Here is a 20,500-nt window from a genome sequence, read left to right on the forward strand (position 1 = left end):
GATAAAATAATTTGTCAATTTAGGCTCAGACGAGGAAATGGTGGGAAAAGAACGAAAGAGGATGGCCCAGTCCAGTCCTTGCAGACCTCGAACGGCCTCAAACGGCCTCAAACGGCCTCAAACGGCCTCAAACGGCCTCAAACGGCCTCAAACGGCCTCAAACGGCCTCAAACGGCCTCAAACGGAACGGCCTCAAACGGCCTCAAACGGAACGGCCTCAAACGGAACGGCCTCAAACGGAACGGCCTCAAACGGCCTCAAACGGAACGGCCTCAAACGGCCTCAAACGGAACGCTCTTAGCCCGGTCTTCGCCCCGGTCGCTCCCGCGCAGCGGTGACTCCAGCTGGTTATCTAGGGCTGGGGGAGGGCTGGGGGCGTGGCCGGCAGGGAGAGCGGCCACAGGTGTGACACGCAGGGACTCCTGGGCAATGGAGTCCCTGCTGGGCTCGCTGCTCGCAGCCCTGCCGGTTCACGAGGGCTCAGATCTTTTTCAGCTCGCCTCCCCACAATGACTCCTAGCGCAGCGGGACCCGCGCAGCGGGTCCGGCAAGATGCAGGTTCCTCCCCTCAGCACGGGGCACAATCCAACGACGGTAGGCAAAGACTCCAGATCGTCCGGGCAGCAACAGCAAGGAATAGTAGAGTGTGAATAGTAGAGTGAATAGTAGAGAGCGAGTAGTAGAGAGCGAGTAGTAGAGAGCGAGTAGTAGAGAGCGAGTAGTAGAGAGCGAGTAGTAGAGAGCGAGTAGTAGAGAGAGATTAGAGTGTGAATAGTAGAGCGAGTAGTAGAGAGCGAGTAGTAGAGAGCGAGTAGTAGAGAGCGAGTAGTAGAGAGCGAGTAGTAGAGAGCGAGTAGTAGAGAGCGAGTAGTAGAGAGCGAGTAGTAGAGAGAGAGTAGTAGAGAGAGAGTAGTAGAGAGAGAGTAGTAGAGAGGTAGTGAGTGAATAGAGTGAGTAGTAGAGTGTGAATAGTAGAGTGCGAGTAGTAGAGAGCGAGTAGTAGAGAGCGAGTAGTAGAGAGCGAGTAGTAGAGAGCGAGTAGTAGAGAGCGAGTAGTAGAGAGCGAGTAGTAGAGAGCGAGTAGTAGAGAGCGAGTAGTAGAGAGCGAGTAGTAGAGAGAGTAGTAGAGAGAGTAGTAGAGAGAGTAGTAGAGAGAGTAGTAGAGAGAGTAGTAGAGAGAGTAGTAGAGAGAGTAGTAGAGAGAGTAGTAGAGAGAGTAGTAGAGAGAGTAGTAGAGAGAGAAGTAGAGAGAGAAGTAGAGAGAGAAGTAGAGAGAAGTAGAGAGAGAAGTAGAGAGTAGTGGAGTAGTAGAGAGTAGTGGAGTAGTGGAGTAGTAGAGAGCGTGTAGTAGAGAGCGTGTAGTAGAGAGCGTGTAGTAGAGAGCGTGTAGTAGAGAGCGTGTAGTAGAGAGCGAGAGTCGTAGGGAGTCGTAGGGAGAGTAGTAGAGAGAGAGTAGTAGAGAGAGAGAGAGTAGTAGAGAGAGTAGTAGAGAGAGTAGTAGAGAGGAGTAGTAGAGAGGAGTAGTAGAGAGGAGTAGTAGAGCGTGTAGTAGAGCGTGTAGTAGAGAGCGTGTAGTAGAGAGCGTGTAGTAGAGAGCGTGTAGTAGAGAGCGTGTAGTAGAGAGCGTGTAGTAGAGAGCGTGTAGTAGAGAGCGTGTAGTAGAGAGCGTGTAGTAGAGAGCGTGTAGTAGAGAGCGTGTAGTAGAGAGCGTGTAGTAGAGAGCATGTAGTAGAGAGCATGTAGTAGAGAGCATGTAGTAGAGAGCATGTAGTAGAGAGCGTGTAGTACAGAGTAGTAGAGAGTGAGTAGTGGAGAGTACTAGAGAGCAAGTAGTAGAGAGCGAGTAGTAGAGTAGTAGAGAGTGAGTAGTAGAGTGAGTAGTAGAGAGCGAGTAGTAGAGTAGTAGAGAGAGTAGTAGAGTAGTAGAGAGAGTAGTAGAGTAGTAGAGAGTGAGTAGTAGAGAGTGAGTAGTAGAGAGAGTAGAGTGAGTGGTAGAGAGAGTAGTAGGGAGTAGTAAAGTAGTAGAGAGTGAGCAGCAGAAAGTGAGTAGTAGAGAGTGAGTAGCGGAGTAGTAGAGAGTGAGTAGTGGAGTAGTAGTAGAGTGAGTAGTGTAGAGAGTAGTAGAGAGCGAGTAGTAGGGAGCGAGTAGAGGGAGTAGTAGAGAGAGTGAGTGGTAGAGAGAGTAGTAAAGTAGAAACCATAGCTGTATCTATTAAGATATACGTCTGTGAATTGCCTCAGAACAAAAAGTCCTATAAAATGAAGCGCACAAAATACCCCTCTCGGCGAACCTGTGCAGACAATAGTGCTTTGTGAACCTATGGAGTGACGCCCATGTAGCTGCGCGACAGATGTCCAGAACAGAAAATACACATGCCAACACAATGATAATAGTTTTTGCTATGGTAGAATGAGTTCACAGTCCTTCTGAAGGCTGCTTTTTGACTAATGCGTAGAAGATCTTGATGCAGAGTTACTGTTCTATCCAGTACTTCTTGCTCTGTACTCTCAGCATATTCAGTCAGGAAGGAATATTTGCACAGGAGAGGTTTAGTTTTTACAAGGAAATGCCTGGATTCCTCTCAAGCATTTGCTGCATAGGCTCCAGAGCACCCTTTGCTCTGTCTCATAACTAGGGAGCTGGACATGTTAACACAGAGGAGGCTGACCCATACAGTAACATGCTGGGGGATAGAACACAATGGTCTTTGAATGTTATGTTGCAAACAATTTGGCTTTCAATACCTGCTGTGCTCCACCGAAAAGTCTCTGAAGAGCAAAATGGGTGTCTGTAGCTAACAAAAATGAAATAGTTAAAATAAATTAACTGTTAACAAGATATGCTCCATTGGAAGGACTGCAACTTTGCAAAAATGGACCACGTTGACCAGAATTCACTGGGGAGTGAGCAGGTAATGAGTCTAGTTTCACTTGAAACTAACAGCAGGAGGCTATTGGCGAGTGCCAGTCCTGTTTTGAGCGCAGTCATGGAGGATGAGATCTACATATAAGTTTTAATAAATTAAAAGATCTTAGCTAAAGTTAGACCTAATTAGAGACCGAATTCGTAAAGAAAAATAGTTACCAAAGTGCTCCCATGGTATATATCCTTGCATTAACGCAGATTTAAAACTCATGAATTCACAGGAATTTACAGAAGTAGAAAAGGAAACCACACTACAAATTTATGAGTTGTATTTTTGCATGAGCAACTATGCATGGGAGTATTTACTCATGCGAAAATCTGCTGAGCATTTGTAAATTAACTTTCCTAACATTTTTTCCCCAACCGTGGAAAACGTTTTACTTGTGCCCTTGTCATGAGTACATTTCCAACCTTTCCCAGTATGGGAAGAGATTAGAGAAGAGTTTGTGAAAAACCCTTAAACATGTAAATTTGTGAGTGCATGGACAAAGTACATTCCAACCCTGGAACTACCGCTTGCCACTGCTTCCAGCCCCAGCATTTATATTTGCAAAAAGGCGTCAAAATCTGGACACTGTTTTATATGAATCATATCATAATCGGAGAGGCGTTTATCAGAGCTCTGATATAATGAGTATTCTGCCATAATTGGTCACCTCACTGCATGGCACCAAAGAAACAAGTGGATTATCATCATTTTTTTATTTTTTATAAACAGGACAGGTAGATTTATGAAGTATCCCGTCCAGTGAGACAGGTATTTTATAAAATTCCAAACCCAGGTGTTGCCCTGCACTCACCTTGATTAGCGTCACACCTTATCGGTTCATGATTTACAACAGGCTGGTAGTGCCCCTGAAAAGACAAATTGTAAACATATATTTACATTAACAAATGCCGAGACTAACAAAAGTACATTAAACGTATATTCAGTTCTGTCGATCCTTTTGAAATTGAGTTACCTATGGCACGTTTACAAAGCTCAGTTTTTAACATCCATATAAACAGACACCAACTGCGTCGGTAAAGACACAAGTAAATATTCTGAGGCATCAGGAACAAAATACTAACTATTTTTTAAATGAATATGTGACCAGAGGGTAACTGACTTACAACAAGCATTTACAATGCAATGGTCTCGGTAATATTATAGGTAGAGCTATTGGTATTGCTCATTTTTTTATTATTTTTGTATCCCTAAATAAATGGCATTGTCATTTCTATTGGCATTAGTTTTTTTTTGCATATGTGATACCTATTGCATTAGCAGAGAGAGAGTGAGATAGAGAGAGAGTGAGGTATTGAAATTGAGAGTGAGGTAGATAGAGAGTGAGGTAGATAGAGAATGAGGTAGATAGAGAGTGAGGTAGATAGAGAGTGAGGTAGATAGAGAGTGAGGTAGATAGAGAGTGAGGTAGATAGAGAGTGAGGTAGATAGAGAGTGAGGTAGATAGAGAGTGAGGTAGATAGAGAATGAGGTAGATAGAGAGTGAGGTAGATAGAGAGTGAGGTAGATAGAGAGTGAGGTAGATAGAGAGTGAGGTAGATAGAGAGTGAGGTAGATAGAGAGTGAGGTAGATAGAGAGTGAGGTAGATAGAGAGTGAGGTAGTGAGAGAGTGAGGTAGTGAGAGAGTGAGGTAGTGAGAGAGTGAGGTAGTGAGAGAGTGAGGTAGTGAGAGAGTGAGGTAGTGAGAGAGTGAGGTAGTGAGAGAGTGAGGTAGTGAGAGAGTGAGGTAGTGAGAGAGTGAGGTAGTGAGAGAGTGAGGTAGTGAGAGAGTGAGGTAGTGAAAGAGAGGTAGTGAAAGAGTGAGGTAGTGAGGGAGAAGGATGTTGTGAGGTAGTGATATATAAGCATAGAGTGATGTTGTGATGTAGTGAGATAGAGAGAGAGGTAGTGAAAGAGAGTGAAAGTGAGGTAGTGAGATAGAGAGTGATTGAGGTAGTGAGTGAGAGAGTGAAGTTGTGAGGTTGTGAGCTAGAGAGTGAGGTAGTGATGTTTTGAGAGAGAGAAGTTGTGAGGTAGTGAGATAGAGTGGAGTAGTGAGGTAGAGAGAGTTATGTAGTGGGAAAGAGTGAGGCAGTGAAACAGTGCTGTAGTCTTACACATAGAACTACACCATACTCTTTTTCAAATATTCATTGGGCTGTTGGCCTTTCCAGCTGTTCTCTGTGAAGTAAGCCAGCCCATGTACAAGTAATAAATAAAACCGACGACTAAAATCTATAGTAGTCTATTTGCACAATATAAGCGTATTTCCTAGTTTTTTTCTTGAGCAAGACTTAGTGTGGACATGGGCATTGGGGTCTATGTAACAGGTTCTTTACATTTTCTGTTTGGTCTTCTACTCGAAGCAGGCTTGAGAAGTCACGATTCCAAGGTTAAACGCTCAGGCATTTAATAAGGGAATCTGCCATCGGAGGTTCTTTCTGAATTCCTGAGAGAGGGAGAGGTAGGAGAGAGAGAGGGAGAGAGAAACTAGAACACAATTTTATATATAAAAAAGTGCTCAAGAGTTAGTAGTTTTTAAGGCATACCAACCAATCAGCCATGCATTTGACTGAAAACCCCACGCTAAAAATCATTTTATAGCTGAAAGGAAAAATGGTGCTCATACAAGAGTGAAAACTGCCTATTGCACTTTAAGAATTGCACACTGCCCCAGTCCATAATGCCCTGCAGAATAAGTCAGTTCGTTTTTACTCTTTCACATAGCTAGGATTCCCAAACTTTCTCAGAAGCTACTTTAAAGTTTATTTTTAGGTTTCAATATTTTCATGGTCAAACACAAATGGCCTGGCAGTCAAATACAAATCAGCCACCGCAAGCAGTGGCAATCCACCCATCGGGTGCTATGGTGCTGGCTTGCGAATGCTTTGCCTACTTCCCTCTCTAATTAGACTGCTTGACCTTACAGGTTTTACCGGAAAACAAATGTCACGGATAGTTTAGTTATGTGTGGCAGCTGATGGAGCAGAGGGCTCAAACTGCTGGCTTCACTGGCACTGCGCAGGTAAGAAGAGAGTGATTGCTCACAGCCCCGCCTCACACATTCACAATACATAGCTGATACCTGCAATAGCCACAGGGAGCCAAGTATGAGCCATAGCAGAGTTTCAGGACTTGTCAATCAGGCGCCCTTGAGCCCCATGAAAAGCCAGGATTGATAAGGAGGTCCCGCCTCTAAGTGTATCCTGGCTGCTCATTTGTCAGAAGCTTGGGAACCTAATACAAGGAAAAGGTTCCAATAGGTGTAACTTCCGCTTGTTTTTTCTGGAATGCAGAGCAGTTTCCACCAGGTTAGTCGAGGTGCAGCACTGGGAAATTACAATAAATGACATGCTGCATATTAACACTTTTTCTTGTGTGGTCTCGGCAATATTCTAGGTAGAGCTATTGGTATTGATCACTATTTTTTATGCACTTCGACAGCCACAATTGTAGATATATCAGCCGGCACTAAGACAGGAGAGGCCCCGGCAGCGCTGGACGTCACCTCGCGTCGGGTGCTGAGAGAAAGGCCTGCGAGCTCCGGAGCACATCAAGAAGGTGCGGCCCCACTTATCTCCATCGCGCTCACGCCCGCCGCTCCTCCCGCACAGTCACTGATTCTCCTGCGGCGGCCCCAGAAGAGACGCAGAGGCCAGCGGGTAAGCCGGCACAGCTGGGTGCACTACCAGTGGCTCACATAGCTTACTCGTTGGAAAAGCCTGCATTAGAGTGTGTGTACTCCTCCCTGGGCGATTGGCTAACAACGCCCTCTTCGCCCGTCTCGCCCCTCAATCTCAGCCGGGTGCTGAATGCCTTGTTCGAACTATGCCCGCGGCTGGCGGTGGAGAAAGCTATCTTTGTTGCGGCGACCCTGAAAAAAGAGAAATGCAACATTCCAGCTCAGTGCCATGCTCGACTTGTGGCCAGCAGGTGACGCTCGCGCTCCACGTTAGTGATTCCTGGCCCGAAATATTTAGCCAACACAACTGTGGCTACTCTGGTTTCGTAGAGACAAAACCCCCCCGAAAGAATGCTGCGCCGGTGGCCTGGTTAGCCCGGTTAACGGCGAGGTAGGCTCAATCGTTCCTATAGTATCCGGTGCAAACGTCTGAGGCGGCACCGCCCCGACAGGGCCCGCTGTCTCGTCCCGCGGTGCTTTTTTGTCTCGAGCAGATAGGGGCGTGGGCTCGACGTTCAGGCGAGGGGGCTCCTTTTGTGGTGGGGGCTTGCTGCTTAACATATGGTTCGTGCCCCTCTTTGATAAAGATAAGCCAAACAAGGACTCCAGTGACAAAAAAAAAAACACAGGGGCAGGCAAACGTTCTCACACCGAAGCACTGGCGGAAAGACGGACGTGCACAGAGGCACGTGCGCATGGAGACTAACTGAAAGTCAAGCTTGTACAGTCAGATACACTCGGAGACAGACACCAGCACAACAACACGGCGCCGAACGGATGGATCGTCACGAGCAGACAGACGACAGCAGAAAAATGGCGGATGGGAGCTTCAAAACTTTTTCGGATTCGGGGGCGTGTTCCTGCTGTTGTAAAAGGGCGTGGCTAAAAAGTGGAAAGAACAGCAAGGAACACGCCCCCGAATCTGAAAAAGACGGAGCCTATTTGGAGGGACGGCTCTCTCCTCCAATGGCTGGCCTCCGTTTAGGAAGCCAGCCAATGGAGGAGAAGCTAAAAGAGAGGCGGGCTAAATAGCCACTCTGGAAAACATTAAATCTCCGACTTCCGGTTCTGCCTTCGGCAGACCGGTAGTCCTCGACCTAAAAACAGATGTTCAAATCAGACACTCTGTGGAAAGGATCCATTGACGCCATCCCACTAAAACTGTACACTGTGGTAGAATAATCTATTTACTTTATGGAAGTTTCTGTGCTTACCATTTCTAACACAAACGCCACCTAGAGAAGACAGACGGTACAGAGCAGCTTAGCAGCGGACTGAAAACACTAACTGGTACTTTGAAGGCACAGTGTACAAACAGAAATTAAAGACACAGGGTCAGGATTTACCTTGAACATTATACTTTGTCTGGGGTGATCATGGGGCACTCTGTGTACATGATGTTTACTGTCAGGCTGGATATTGCATAGTAGGGGCCTCTAAAATATTCTATATTGATATGGGGCAGCACAGCTAATCTCCACATTCTTTTGATGGCTCCGACTCAGTGTATCAGTATTCTGTAAGAAAAACACCACCAACCACCCAGGACAAAGACTACACACTAAACAATACTGGCGAAGATCAGCCTCATGAGATTCAAGCTGAGTAAAAGGCTCAGCTCTGAGAATGAAAGCAGCTTCCAATAGTGACCATGCCGAATCAGAAGATCGACCTGAAAAGGAATTTGACTAAAAGACATAAGAAAACATCTCAGCAGACCCGGTTTCACTAAAATAGTCAAATGGTACTAAAGTATCTCAGCATCTACAAGCTGTTGCAAAGACCTCCTCCGTCCGCTTCGAAAGCATATTTGGAGTTAAACCACATTTTGACTTCAAGTTCTGCTTTCAGACATTATCAACAGCTTTCCCCTAAGAAAAGTATATTGCCATCAGTGAAGCTAGTATTTTGGAAGATTATTCTAATGACAAGGGTGTTAGGATGTGATGCAGATAACATATACACTTACTTTCTTAAATCTAAACAAATTGCTACTCCACTATATAGAAGGCTTTCAGCTAGCAACTGCAGGTCTAGCAACTGCAGAGCTGCAGAAAGAAGCTTTTCTAAATCTTGAGTAGGTACATGAACAGGATGGTGAGGCAGTGTAAAGAGGAAGGTTTGTGCAAGGCCTGTTAGGATGAGAATAAGCAATTTGAAGTAGAACTATGTGGGAGATAAAGATGCCTCTTCATGTCTATGATTGAGCCATTGGCTTTGTCAATGTGTTTTAGCCATGTTGTACAGCTGTTGTGCAGCATAGCTTAAAGTTAAGGGAAAACAATCACTATGACGCTGCCAGCAATAGCTGCATCATATAGCTTTTTTTCCCTGGTGGGAGGTGGTAGGGAAAGGGGCAAGCAGCAATGGAGGGTGGGAAAAGGAGCAACAAATGATAGGGGAGTGGGTGAGGGACGCACAACAGAGAAAGAAGGGGGTAGGGGAGAAATGGGGGAAACAAAAACATGGAAGGGGTTAAGTAGGATGGGGTAAGGAATCACGCAGAATGGAAGGCGGCAAGCAACACAATGGACAGTGGGAGGAGAGTGGGAGGGGCAAGGAACATGTCCGACAGTGGAAGGAGGGTAGCAATGCTAAGAAGGATATGAGGGATAGGGCCTGCATGCATTTGTGCTCTTTTGTAATGCAGTAATTGAAAGAAAAGAGTAGCCCAGGAACAAAAGCGCAAGGACAATAGCTGGGCACGGAAGCAGTACTTGGGCCATGCTCCGCGGGAGGGACAAAGACAAAGAGGAAATTAAGTTGGCACAGGTTTACCAAAGAGAAACATAGAAATAGAGGGACAATGAAGCCAACCAATGGTAAGCAATGGGCGGGCTCTAAGTACCCTTTGGGATAACAAAATATCTTGAAATTGTCAGCGCATGAACTGTCTACAGCGAGACCCAAAAACGGAGTACATTTTTATGGGGTTTGGAAAAAAACAAATAGTGGGTGAGTTTAGGGATTGGGCCTGCTGTGGTACCAGTCCTTTCTGAGCACATCTGGCTTTTGTACCTAAGTGTTTATCTGTCTCTTGCAAGTGAAAACATTAATTGGGTGTTGGATGGAAGATGTGGTGGGGTCAAAGTTATTTCCGTGGTGGTATGAGTACAGTGGAGAAAGAAGGAAGGAGAAGGAAGAATTAAGTCATCTAGTTGGGACTTAAAATGGTGACTCGGAGAGCTCTGAGTAAAATGGATAATTTTAGTCTCTGTAATCATGTAAAGAATGGATGGCAGAGAAATAGTAGGCCTCAAGTCTTGAGCGAAAGAGTCTGAGGGAGAGGATACAAGGGTCCGCGACAGTCAGACAGAGAATCTGAAAAATGGAAACATTTTATAGAGAGAGGTTGAGTTCAGGGAGATGATTGGGCTTAATACAATTTCTTAGGGGAAACGTTACTACAGTTTTGGTCATGGAGTCTGAAGAACACTGGGTAGTGGCGAGCAGGAATATATGGGAGCTGTGATTCTAGAGCTGATTCTATGGCAAGAGGCTTCTCTTGTTTTATATGTAGTTTATTATATGCAAGCCACAGTCATAACATATTATAAAACAAGCATTTACAATGCAATGGTCTCAGCAATATTATAGGTAGAGCTATTGGTATTGCTCATTATTTTTTTTATCATTTTTGTATCCCTAAATAAATGGCATTGTCATTTCTATTGGCATTAGCTTTTTTTTGCATATGTGATACCTATTGCATTAGCAGAGAGAGAGTGAGGTAGTGAGATAGAGAGAGAGAGGTATTGAAATAGAGAGTGAGGTAGTGAGAGAGAGTGAGGTAGATAGAGAGTGAGGTAGTGAGATAGAGAGGGAGGTAGATAGAGAGTGAGGTAATGAGATAGAGAGAGTGAGGTAGTGAGGGAGAGGGATGTTGGGAGGTAGTGATATATAAGCAGAGTGGTGTTGTGATGTAGTGAGATAGAGAGAGGTAGTGAAAGAGACAGTGAAAGTGAGTTAGTGAGATAGAAAGAGTGAGGTAGTGAGATAGAGAGTGAGGTAGTGAGTGAGAGAGTGAAGTTGTGAGCTAGAGAGTGAGGTAGTGATGTTTTGAGAGAGAAGTTGTGAGAAAGTGAGGTAGTGAGATAGAGTGGAGGAGTGAGGTAGAGAGAGTTATGTAGTGAGAGAGAGTGAGGTAGTGAAACAGTGATGTAGTGAGGGAGAGGGATGTTGTGAGGTAGTGAGATGTAAGCAGAGTGGTGTTGTGATGTAGTGAGATAGAGAGAGGTAGTGAAAGAGACAGTGAAAGTGAGTTAGTGAGATAGAAAGAGTGAGGTAGAGAGATAGAAAGTGAGTGATGTAGTGAGTTAGAGAGAGAGGGAAGTTGTGATATAGAGAGTGAGATATTGATCTTTTTAGAGAGAGAAGTATTTGGAAGTGCATTTGCTCGGAGCTCATTCACGAATACAAATAAGTGTTACAGTACTTACATTTACTTTTTAATTGTGTTCTAAAGTGGAGAACATGGACTTCATTATATTTGTGCTGAAGAATCGTTTGTGAGAGGCAGATAAACTAGTCTGCTGACCTTTAGCAGAAATATGGATGTCTTGTGTGTAAGACTAAATAAGTATTTTTCAGTCTCTCAACAAATGTTCCATATAAGCATAATGTAGCCAATCGCTGAGGTGCCTGTCATCATTTGGAAAAGATATGACTTTTAGATGCCAACTATTAATATAACATATTGTGCTTACCACGAATAAAGTGCAGTGGATAAATGGGACCCTTCGTTTTTGAGCTGAATAGCACGTTGGAATGGTTACTCGTTGCATGGCATGTGCTGTTGCATCAAAATCTGTATGAATTTACGTTTGTGATGCCTCATTTCAGTCTAAATAACATTACCATTGCCCGTGTTTACGAGTTGTGCATTGAAATGCTTTCATTCTGTTAGAAACTTCCGGCTTCGAGGATAAATAGGATATGTAAAATATTACTCACTAAATCCCTATGCAAAGAATTGTTGAGAATTCTGTGGTGCTTCTTACTTTAGGTAGAAGTTTAATAGAAAATTATGTAAATGCAGAAGTCTGTAGCCCTTCCTCCTTACACCATGCTTGGGTATCACGTGTGTATGTCTTGTCGGTATCTTTTATTTAGTTAAAGCAAGGCAAACCAAGCTAACTGGTTCAGTCGGCGTCTTTAAGGAGAGATTCTATCTGTTGAGTCATCCCTACCTAGTATATACATGCAACGAGCGCCATTTTACTGAAAGGCAGGGATAATCAAATGCACGAGCCTGCATTCACTCGAGTAATTTATCATCACAGCATTTGCATTCCTGCGTCCTGCTTTATCCCTTACTATTCCAACTCTCGTCTCTCAACACAGGATTTTCCTTGTACTCTAAAGGCTAAAGATATGCCAGAAGGCAACTGCGTGCCCGAATACGTTTCTGTACCACACTGCACAGCGCGTGACACTAGTTTCTTAAAAACATAAATGTATGAGTTGGAAAGGCACGTCAAGAAGTCATCGATTTTTTCTTCATATTTGATACACAGAGCGAAAGAATAAACATTAAGTAATATTTAAACAAAACCCACTAGACTTGCTCAGAAACAGTTACAGCCGCAAACTGTATGTGACAGGGATTTGTGAAAATCTCAGTTCGCAGATGCCTTGGGTGAGTGATAAGTAGTAGCTTGTATGTCATCCTCCAGAGCCCCTCTTGCATCGTACTTGCGCCTCTCCCTCCATTCCGAGGTTAGCCGAAGAGCTTCGGGTGTTTCTGTGGCCCAGATCTTCGGCTCTTCCGTGCTCTTTCGGCTGTCTCCGACAGTCATAGTTTCTCTGGGGGAGCTCACGGGGCTCCCGGTTGTGCACGATCCCAGAGCTGTTTGCTGCTGGTGCCGCGGCGCGGACGGCACTGGAAGATAGCGGCTGGGCTGAGGGTGGAGCGCAGCCACCGGGATCCTCGTGAGGAGGCTGTCGGTCTGTGATGCGCACAGGGCAGCCGGGCATGGAGCAGGCTGCACGTGGGAGCTGTGCACAGGATTCCCGAGTCCGGCGCCGCCCGCAACGCCCTCGGAGCTTCGCGTGATTGCTAAAAAATGGCGGATGGAAGCTTCCAAACTTTTTCGGATTCGAGGGCGTGTTCCTGCTGTTCGAAAAAGGGCGTGGCTAAAAAGTGGAAAGAACAGCACGGAACACGCCCCCGAATCTGAAAAAGACGGAGCCTATTTGGAGGGACGGCTCTCTCCTCCAATGGCTGGCCTCCGTTTAGGAAGACAGCCAATGGAGGAGAGCCAAAAAGAGAGGCGGGCTAAATAGCCACTCTAAGAAACATTAAATCTCCGGACTTCCGGTTCTGCCTTCGGCAGACCGGATGGTCCCTCGACCTAAACAAGTGGCATCCAGCTATAGTTTGTCTACTTACTACACGTGTACTCTTTTCTGTTTCATAAACCAAATACAACTCATAACATCCCTGAAAACAACTTAGTTATCCTCCGTACAGGGCGCACTCACACAGCATGGTTTACAGGCCTTAATTTAAGCAATATTGAATCATACATTAGATTTATCCTTGGTATAAATCTTTAACATTCACCCACTCATATTCATTATGTTTTCATTTTGTTAGCATTAGAATTTTGTTTGTTCATTCACCAGAGGGTGGTCACCTGAGGGTGTCATTTTGTGCAAATAGTACATTTTTCATAAACGTTTTCCACATTACTTTACCTTCTAGCAAGTTATCATGCCCCCAAATCTGTAGCAGTATCTTTGCAGGAGACCACTTGATAAATCCTTCAGTCAGTCAGTCATAGTGGGTGCCCGAGTGTGCATCCAATTAATGGGAATTCAATCTTTTGCAAACACCATGGGCAGTAATTTTAAATTTCTTACCATTTTCTTTTTAATTTCAAGGTATACCGTATACAGTCCCAGTAGACAAGTATTGAGCATGGACTGAACATCACAGATGTCTCTCACCGGGAGCATACTTCTTTCCCGAACACAAATGTGCAATCCCAAACCATGTGGAAGAAGTCTGCACCATCCTGATTATATATTAGGGCAATTGGGTTTTCAGTGTCCAATTTCTTTTAGTGTCATTGATGGCGATTATGTTCTATGTAAAACACTGAACTTTTTCAGTTTAAAACTGGTGTTACTGGGGGCGTGGCCAAGATGGCGGCATGAACGGACGCTTTCCCTGTCGGCTCCCGCTCTGCTGGGCCCCAGACCCCGATTGAAAGGCTATATCTCCCCCTAAGCAGCGCCGAAAAGCGGCGGCGGAGATAGCGGAGCCTCGGCGGGAGCAGTGAGGCAGCTCGGAGTCCCCAGGAAACCGGGGCAGCAGGCAGGGCGCCGCCGAAGCTGCGGCGCCGGGAGGAGGTGGAGACTAGAGCTGGGACGGGCGAGAGCGCCCACGGCCAGGAGTCGTGACGAGAGCCCGGTCATGCTGGCAGGGCCTCGCAGAAGCCGGCGGTGAGAAGGGTACGGCCGCAGCAGCGACCACGAGCCAGCTCCGGTGGGGGAGCAGCAACCCGGCGGCCGCAGAGGGAAGGTCCCGCCCCGCGGGCTGTGCGGACCGGTGAACAGGGGCCGTTGAACCACGAAGGCCGGAGAGCCTCTACCGGCAGTGGCAGACACGAGGAGTTGAGGCGACACAAGCGAAAGGTCAGACTGGTGGCTGGCGGCGGTCCGGACGGGGGACGTCCCCTCGACCGGTAGTCGGGCCCCGGGGACACCGAACTTGGAGCCGGTGCGGGCTTCCCCTTCCCCCCCCCTCTCCCAACGAGGCCAGGTGCGGGCCGCAGCGGCGGCGACAGCGGTGCACCCAGGAAGGGGGGGTGTGTGCCAGGAGTGGAGGCGCGCTGAAGGCGCCCGCCGGTTCGTGCGGGAGGACTCCCGGTGAGGACCAGCAGCTAAGGGCCGGGTGCAGAGAGATCGTGCCCGGGCGTGCGCCCTCGGAAGGGCCGAACAGGGGGACGAGGCCTGCCGCCCGGCTCAGTCGAGACTCGGCGCTTGATCGCGGGACTCGGAAGAGGCCCAGGGAGAACAAAGATACAGTCGGGCGAGGGGGTGACCGGGCCACTGAAGGTGCGCGCCCTGTCTTCAGGCTGGCCCTGGGGAGTGCACATGGCGCTGGAGCAGCGGTGGTGACTGGAGGACAGACTCAGAGCAGAGGGGCACAGCTGAGGCCGGCTCCCTGAGACGACATACAAGTGGCCACGCGGATGGGGGCCCCCCCCCGGCGTGCGCTGCGACCACGGGGACACAGGGACGGCAGAAAGAAGCTCGGACACGCAGGACCAGAGCAAAGCGCCCAACGGGCAGCGGTAAGGAGGAAGCCGCTAGAGGGAAGAGCGTAGGGAGCGGCAGCGGCAGCACGCGGTGGGGAGAGGAAAGGCCGTCCCGGGACTGGAGGAGGCGACCGGCCCGGGACCACTACACGCGGGGCTGCTGGCCCCGGGATACATCGCGTGCAGCGAATGAGACCCCAGTCGGGCTCAGAGGGAAGGTGAGGTTCCCAGAGGAGGGGACCAGGCCGTGATCTTTCGGCCGGCACAGACGCACCTGCTGAAGGGCCTGATTCGGTAATTGCGGGGTCGCGGACAACGGAGAGGTCCCAAGCTCACACAGGCAAGAAGCAGGCAGTGCGCAGAGCCCTGGACGGCGGCAGGGACAGGGGCCCGGAGGAGCAGAGGAGCCCGGCATTCCCGTTCACTGGAGGAGGGCGCAGTAGCCGCTGAGGGGACTGGTGTGGATTGGTCCGAGGGAACCTTGCGGAGCCGCGGAACACAGGGGGCCACCGCAGGAGACAGCGGGACCGCACGGTCGGGGGGCCTTGCCTCCTCCTTGGAATGGCGGGCAGTAGAGGTGGACGGAAGGGGGAGCGCACACTCCCCGAACTCCTCGGCAGAACACAGCACAGAACCGACAGAGGACTGCCATCGCCTGGATCCTCCGGAGGCCCAGGGGGGGCTGCTGACGGAGAACCCCCAGTCACCAGGTCCTTTATGGAGTCCATTTTTAGCTCCCTCAGGGAGGACTTCCAAACCCTAAAGACCGAAGTGGCAGGGGAGGTGCGAGAGCTACGCCGGGAGATAGATGGCTTGGGAGAAAGAGTGGCCACGGTGGAAGACGCGGGCCAGAGACGGGACGAAGAGTTTGAATCCCTGCAGCAGGAAGTGTTGCGCCTCCGGGACCAGCAAATTGACCTCCAGGCACATGCGGAGGATCTCGAAAACAGATCGCGGAGGAACAACGTCCGGGTCCGAGGAGTGCCGTCCAAAGAAGAAGGGGCAGACGTAGCGGGATATTTACGGGACCTGTTCCGGGAGGTTCTGGGTGAAGAGGAGACCTTCCCCATTCGCATCGACAGGGCGCACAGGGTGGGCCCCCCACGGAGAGCATCGTCGCCGCCCCCGGACATTCTCGCCTTTCTCCCAGACTTCCCGCTCAAGGAACGCATTCTGGCAGAGGTACGGAAGCGGCAGTCACTGACCTTCCGAGGGCACCCGGTGGCCCTTTACCAAGATCCATCGGCCATCACTCTTCAAAAACGGAAATCCTTTAAAATTGCTACGGACTTTCTCAGAGAACACGGAACGCCGTATGCTTGGGGTCATCCCTTTCGAATAATCTTCAGGTGGAATGGTACTATGCATCACCTCCGCTCCTTGCAGGAAACGTGCGGAGTCCTGGGCATCACCGCAACGGACGAAGACGACACGACGCCTCAGCGAAGGGGGCGCTCCGGGGGAGATGGCTGGCAGCGAGTGTCAAGGAGGCGGACCCGTGAACGCCTCGAAAGACCGGACTCGCCCACCATCAGAGCTAGCATGGACAGCGCGGTGATGGAGGTGGCGGAGAGCACCGGCGCCACCGACGTGGCACTAACTGCCTGAATCACTCCGGGGGAGAAACTTTCGCCATCTTCAGTTTGCAGGTTTGGGGCCCGGGGGGGGGGGGGGGGGGGGTGGGGGGGGGGGCGGGTGGCTGGACGTCCACTAGAATAACTTACCGCAGTTTGGTACCCAGGGGAACCGGACTTGGACTATGAGGAGCTGGAGTTGGGGGACGGGCAGGGGGAGATTGGGGAGGGGCAGCCCTACGTTAATGGCACGTTGCCAGGGGAAGGGGCTGGAGGGCGGGCGGGGGGGTAGTTGGGGAGGAAGGCGTAGTGCGGGGGGGGGGACGGGGGGCGAGGGGGAGGGAGATACCGATGGGAGGGGGGGGGGGGGTCGTCCAGTGCGCGCACACAGTCCCGCTTCGGGCAGCCGCAGTCGGGGCCCGAGTCCAGGAACTACAGCAGGGAGGCACGGCTACATAGCGGCAGCAATCTCGTCCACAGATGGCCACGACTCTTAACATCGTGACGCTTAACGTTAGGGGCCTCAATAATCCAGTCAAACGGAGGGCGGTTCTGTCCCTCTTGGAGAACACCCAGGCGGATATCTGTCTGCTTCAGGAGACACACCTCCTGCCCCGCGACTGCCTCAGACTCCGGTCCCGCGCATTCCCTTCGCAGTTCTTCTCATCAAACGGCACGAAAACGGCGGGGGTGGCGATTCTGGTGGCCCGACGCTTTAGGGGAGAGGTTCTCAATAAACAGGCGGAACAAAAGGGCAGGCTATTGGCCTACAGGTTCAGAATAGCGGGCCTCTCTGTTACGATAGGGTCCCTCTACGGCCCGAATGACCGGCAGGAACCCTTCCTTAGATCTGCCCTGGAGGTGGTCATGGCTTGACCACTTTCTGGTCACGGGACCGATGTACTCCTTGGCCACATCGGCGGAGATGGGGGTGATCTCAATGTCGGACCACGCGCCGGTCATGGCGACGTTTGCCTTACCACCGGTGTTCAGCACCCCACGGATCTGGCGGCTCCGAGACTCCTTACTCTATAGGAAGGAGGTGGTCTCGCAAGTCACAGCAGCGATCCGGGACTACCTCTCACACAACAAGGGTTCCGACACATCTAGCGCGACCCAATGGGCAGCTTTGAAAGCAGTCCTGCGAGGGGAATTTATCGCGATCTCCGCGGCGGAAAATAAGGCCAGGCGGCAGAAGCGGGAGGAACTCACCCAGAGGGTCCGCGAGCTGGAGCAAATGCACTGCAGGACGGGGGCCCCCCGGGTTTGGCGGCAGCTCAAAGAGGCGAGAAAGGCACTGACGGCGCTTGACATGGATCGTGCGGAGTATGCGGCGCTACGCTTAAAGCATGCCTACTACACGGGGGGAGACAAATGCGGCAGGCTACTAGCGAGTAAACTCCGGGAGGTGCGACAGAGGCAGATGGTGAAAGAGATCACCAGCCCGACGGGCTCGCCTGTCACGGAGGAGGCCGAAATAGCGGAACTCTTTCGCCGGTACTATGCCGACCTCTACGCCGGGGAGGCCCCAGACGCTCACGCGACACACGAATATTTGGACTCGGTCTCTTTGGCGTCCCCGACACCCTCTCAAGCGGAGACCCTAGACAAAGAAATAAGGATAGAGGAGGTGGTTTCAGCCATCGCGGGTCTCAAGCATGGTAAGTCCCCGGGACCGGATGGCTACTCGTCCCTATTCTACAAAACATTTTGTACGGCGCTAGCACCGGTCCTAACGCATCTTTTTAACACCTTTGCGGAACCGGGGGCCATCCCGGCGGATTTGCTGCAGGCGTCCCTGGTAGTCCTCCCCAAGCCGGGGAAAGACAGAACCCAGTGCGGGTCATACAGGCCGATATCTCTCGTAAACCTTGACCTTAAGTTGTACACCGGCATATTGGCGGCACGCCTGGCTCCACATCTGCCCGGCCTCCTCGACCCGGATCAGGCGGGTTTCGTTCCCGGAAGACAGACGGTGGACAATACCAAGCGGATTACCCACCTCATTGAAAAGGCGTCTCGGATCCCGGGGGAGAGGATGTTACTAGCGGTAGACGCTGAGAAAGCGTTCGACCGCGTTCACTGGCCTTATCTAGAGCAGGTACTGGTGAGAATTGGGATGGGGGACAGGTTTCGCCGCATGATCTTTAATTGCTACCGATCCCCGACGGCCGTGGTGCGAGTAAACGGGCATAGTTCCAAGAGCTTTGCCATCGAGAGAGGCACGAGGCAGGGATGCCCACTGTCGCCCCCTGCTCTTTGCTCTCTACATGGAACCCTTTGCGCAGCGGATCCAGGATAATGCGGCAGTGAGAGGGGTGAAATTTGGCGGTTTTTGCCATACAGTCAGCCTATACGCTGATTACGTCATACTGTCCCTCAAAGACCCGCTGCGGGCCTTACCGGAGTGCATAACGGAGATAAATGTTTTTGCGCAGGTTGCGGGATTCAAAATGAATATGGGGAAATCGCTTGCCCTAGACCTTTCCCTCTCACGGACAACTAGAACCCTTTTACAGCATCGGGTGCCGATAGTCTGGTCGTCGGACACTGTACCCTATCTGGGAATTATGTAGGCCCCCACGTTACCCGCTATGGTCACGGCGAACTACGCCGCCTTGAGCAAGAAAATACAGGGGGAACTAACCTGATGGGACCGCGGCACCCTCTCGCTACTAGGCAGGGTGGCAGCGGTCAAGATGACGATTTCGCCCCAGATTTTGTATCTGTTCAGAGCGCTACCGCTCCAACCTCCGGCCGGATGGATACAGAAAATGCAGGCTGACCTCATCCGCTTTATATGGCAGGGCAAGAAACCTCGACTGAGGAGAGCGCTCTCGATGCTGGCACCGGAGGCGGGAGGTCTAGGTATTCCGGACCTCCGCAAATATTTTCAAGCGACGCAGTTGCGCTATTTAGTAGAGTGGAGCAAGTGGGAGTCCGACAAGCATTGGCTCTTCCAGGACCAGGCGGTGGCGGGCAGGCCTTTACAGGAGGTGCCGTTCCTGCGTAGGGCGCACCGCCCCGCTAACCTCTACGCCTCCTTCATCACCAGAGTTCCGCTACGGATCTGGGACGCCACCAACATCATACACGGCCTCACGACCTTTCCTTCGCCGCTGACACCCCTGGTGGATAATCCTGATTTTACCCCGGGGACGGAACGGGGTGCATTCGCTCATTGGCGTGAAGCGGGCTGCAGGGCTTTATGCCATTTGTACGATGCGGAAGGGGTGATTCCCTTTCGGAGCTTCCGACAAACGTATACATTCCGAGAGACCGAGCGGATGCGCTACACGCAGGCGCGTCACTGGGCGTTGCACCCCCAGGTCCGAGAGTCGGCGGACAGACGACTCCTTCCTTATGAGCGCTGGCTCCTGTCGCGGACCTCGGATTCAAAGCTCAAAAGCGACCTCTACCGGTTTCTTCAACCGCCCCCGTCACATTTTTATAGCCCAGGGAGGGAGCGGTGGGAAAAGGAATTAGGCAGAGCCCTGAGCCATGAGGAATGGGGACAGATAGCCTACAGGGCTTGGCACTCGGCGTACCACACAGGCCTCACAGAGACCCTCACTAAGGTCTCGATTTACTGGTATTATACCCCAGAGCGTATACACGCTATGGATCATAGTAAAGAGGATACGTGCTGGCGGGGATGCGGACAGGTGGGGACGCTCACGCATGTCCTATGGGATTGCCCTCGCTTGGGCTCCTACTGGCAGGAGGTACTGGACGACGTGGACTCCCACTTTGAAGTCGAGCTGCCGCGCCTGCCGGTTTATGTTTTACTAGGCCTCCCGAATCAGCTGATGTACCCCTTGAAATCCCGCAGAGGGAGGCAGATGGCCATCGCAGTGGGGTCGGCGGTTCAGAATATCCTGATACATTGGCGCACGGCTACGCCTCCCACGGTCACGGGCTGGCTCCACAGACTGTGGTACGTATTGGGTATGGAGAAGATGTCGCTGGCGGCAGCGGGCGAGGCGGAACGGTTCGCGGACATATGGCAGCCGTTCCAGTCGTTGCTGGCCACGGAATTTAGAGAACTGACCTGCCCACGCTAT

The 20,500-nt window shown here is 50.4% G+C and overlaps 1 protein-coding gene across 2 annotated transcripts in view; it reads right to left on the reverse strand.

Moving 5' to 3' along the window:
* Positions 1-20,500, reverse strand: part of NSL1 (NSL1 component of MIS12 kinetochore complex) — a 150,642-nt gene that overhangs the window by 45,663 nt on the left and 84,479 nt on the right. For both annotated transcript variants that reach the window (XM_085612872.1, XM_085612871.1), the window contains exon 4: positions 3,727-3,781. In XM_085612872.1, the coding sequence (XP_085468998.1) occupies positions 3,727-3,781 (55 nt within the window). The remainder of the gene's footprint in view (positions 1-3,726; positions 3,782-20,500) is intronic.

Source organism: Triturus cristatus, chromosome 6 (assembly GCF_964204655.1).
Source record: "Triturus cristatus chromosome 6, aTriCri1.1, whole genome shotgun sequence".
Taxonomy (NCBI): domain Eukaryota; kingdom Metazoa; phylum Chordata; class Amphibia; order Caudata; family Salamandridae; genus Triturus; species Triturus cristatus.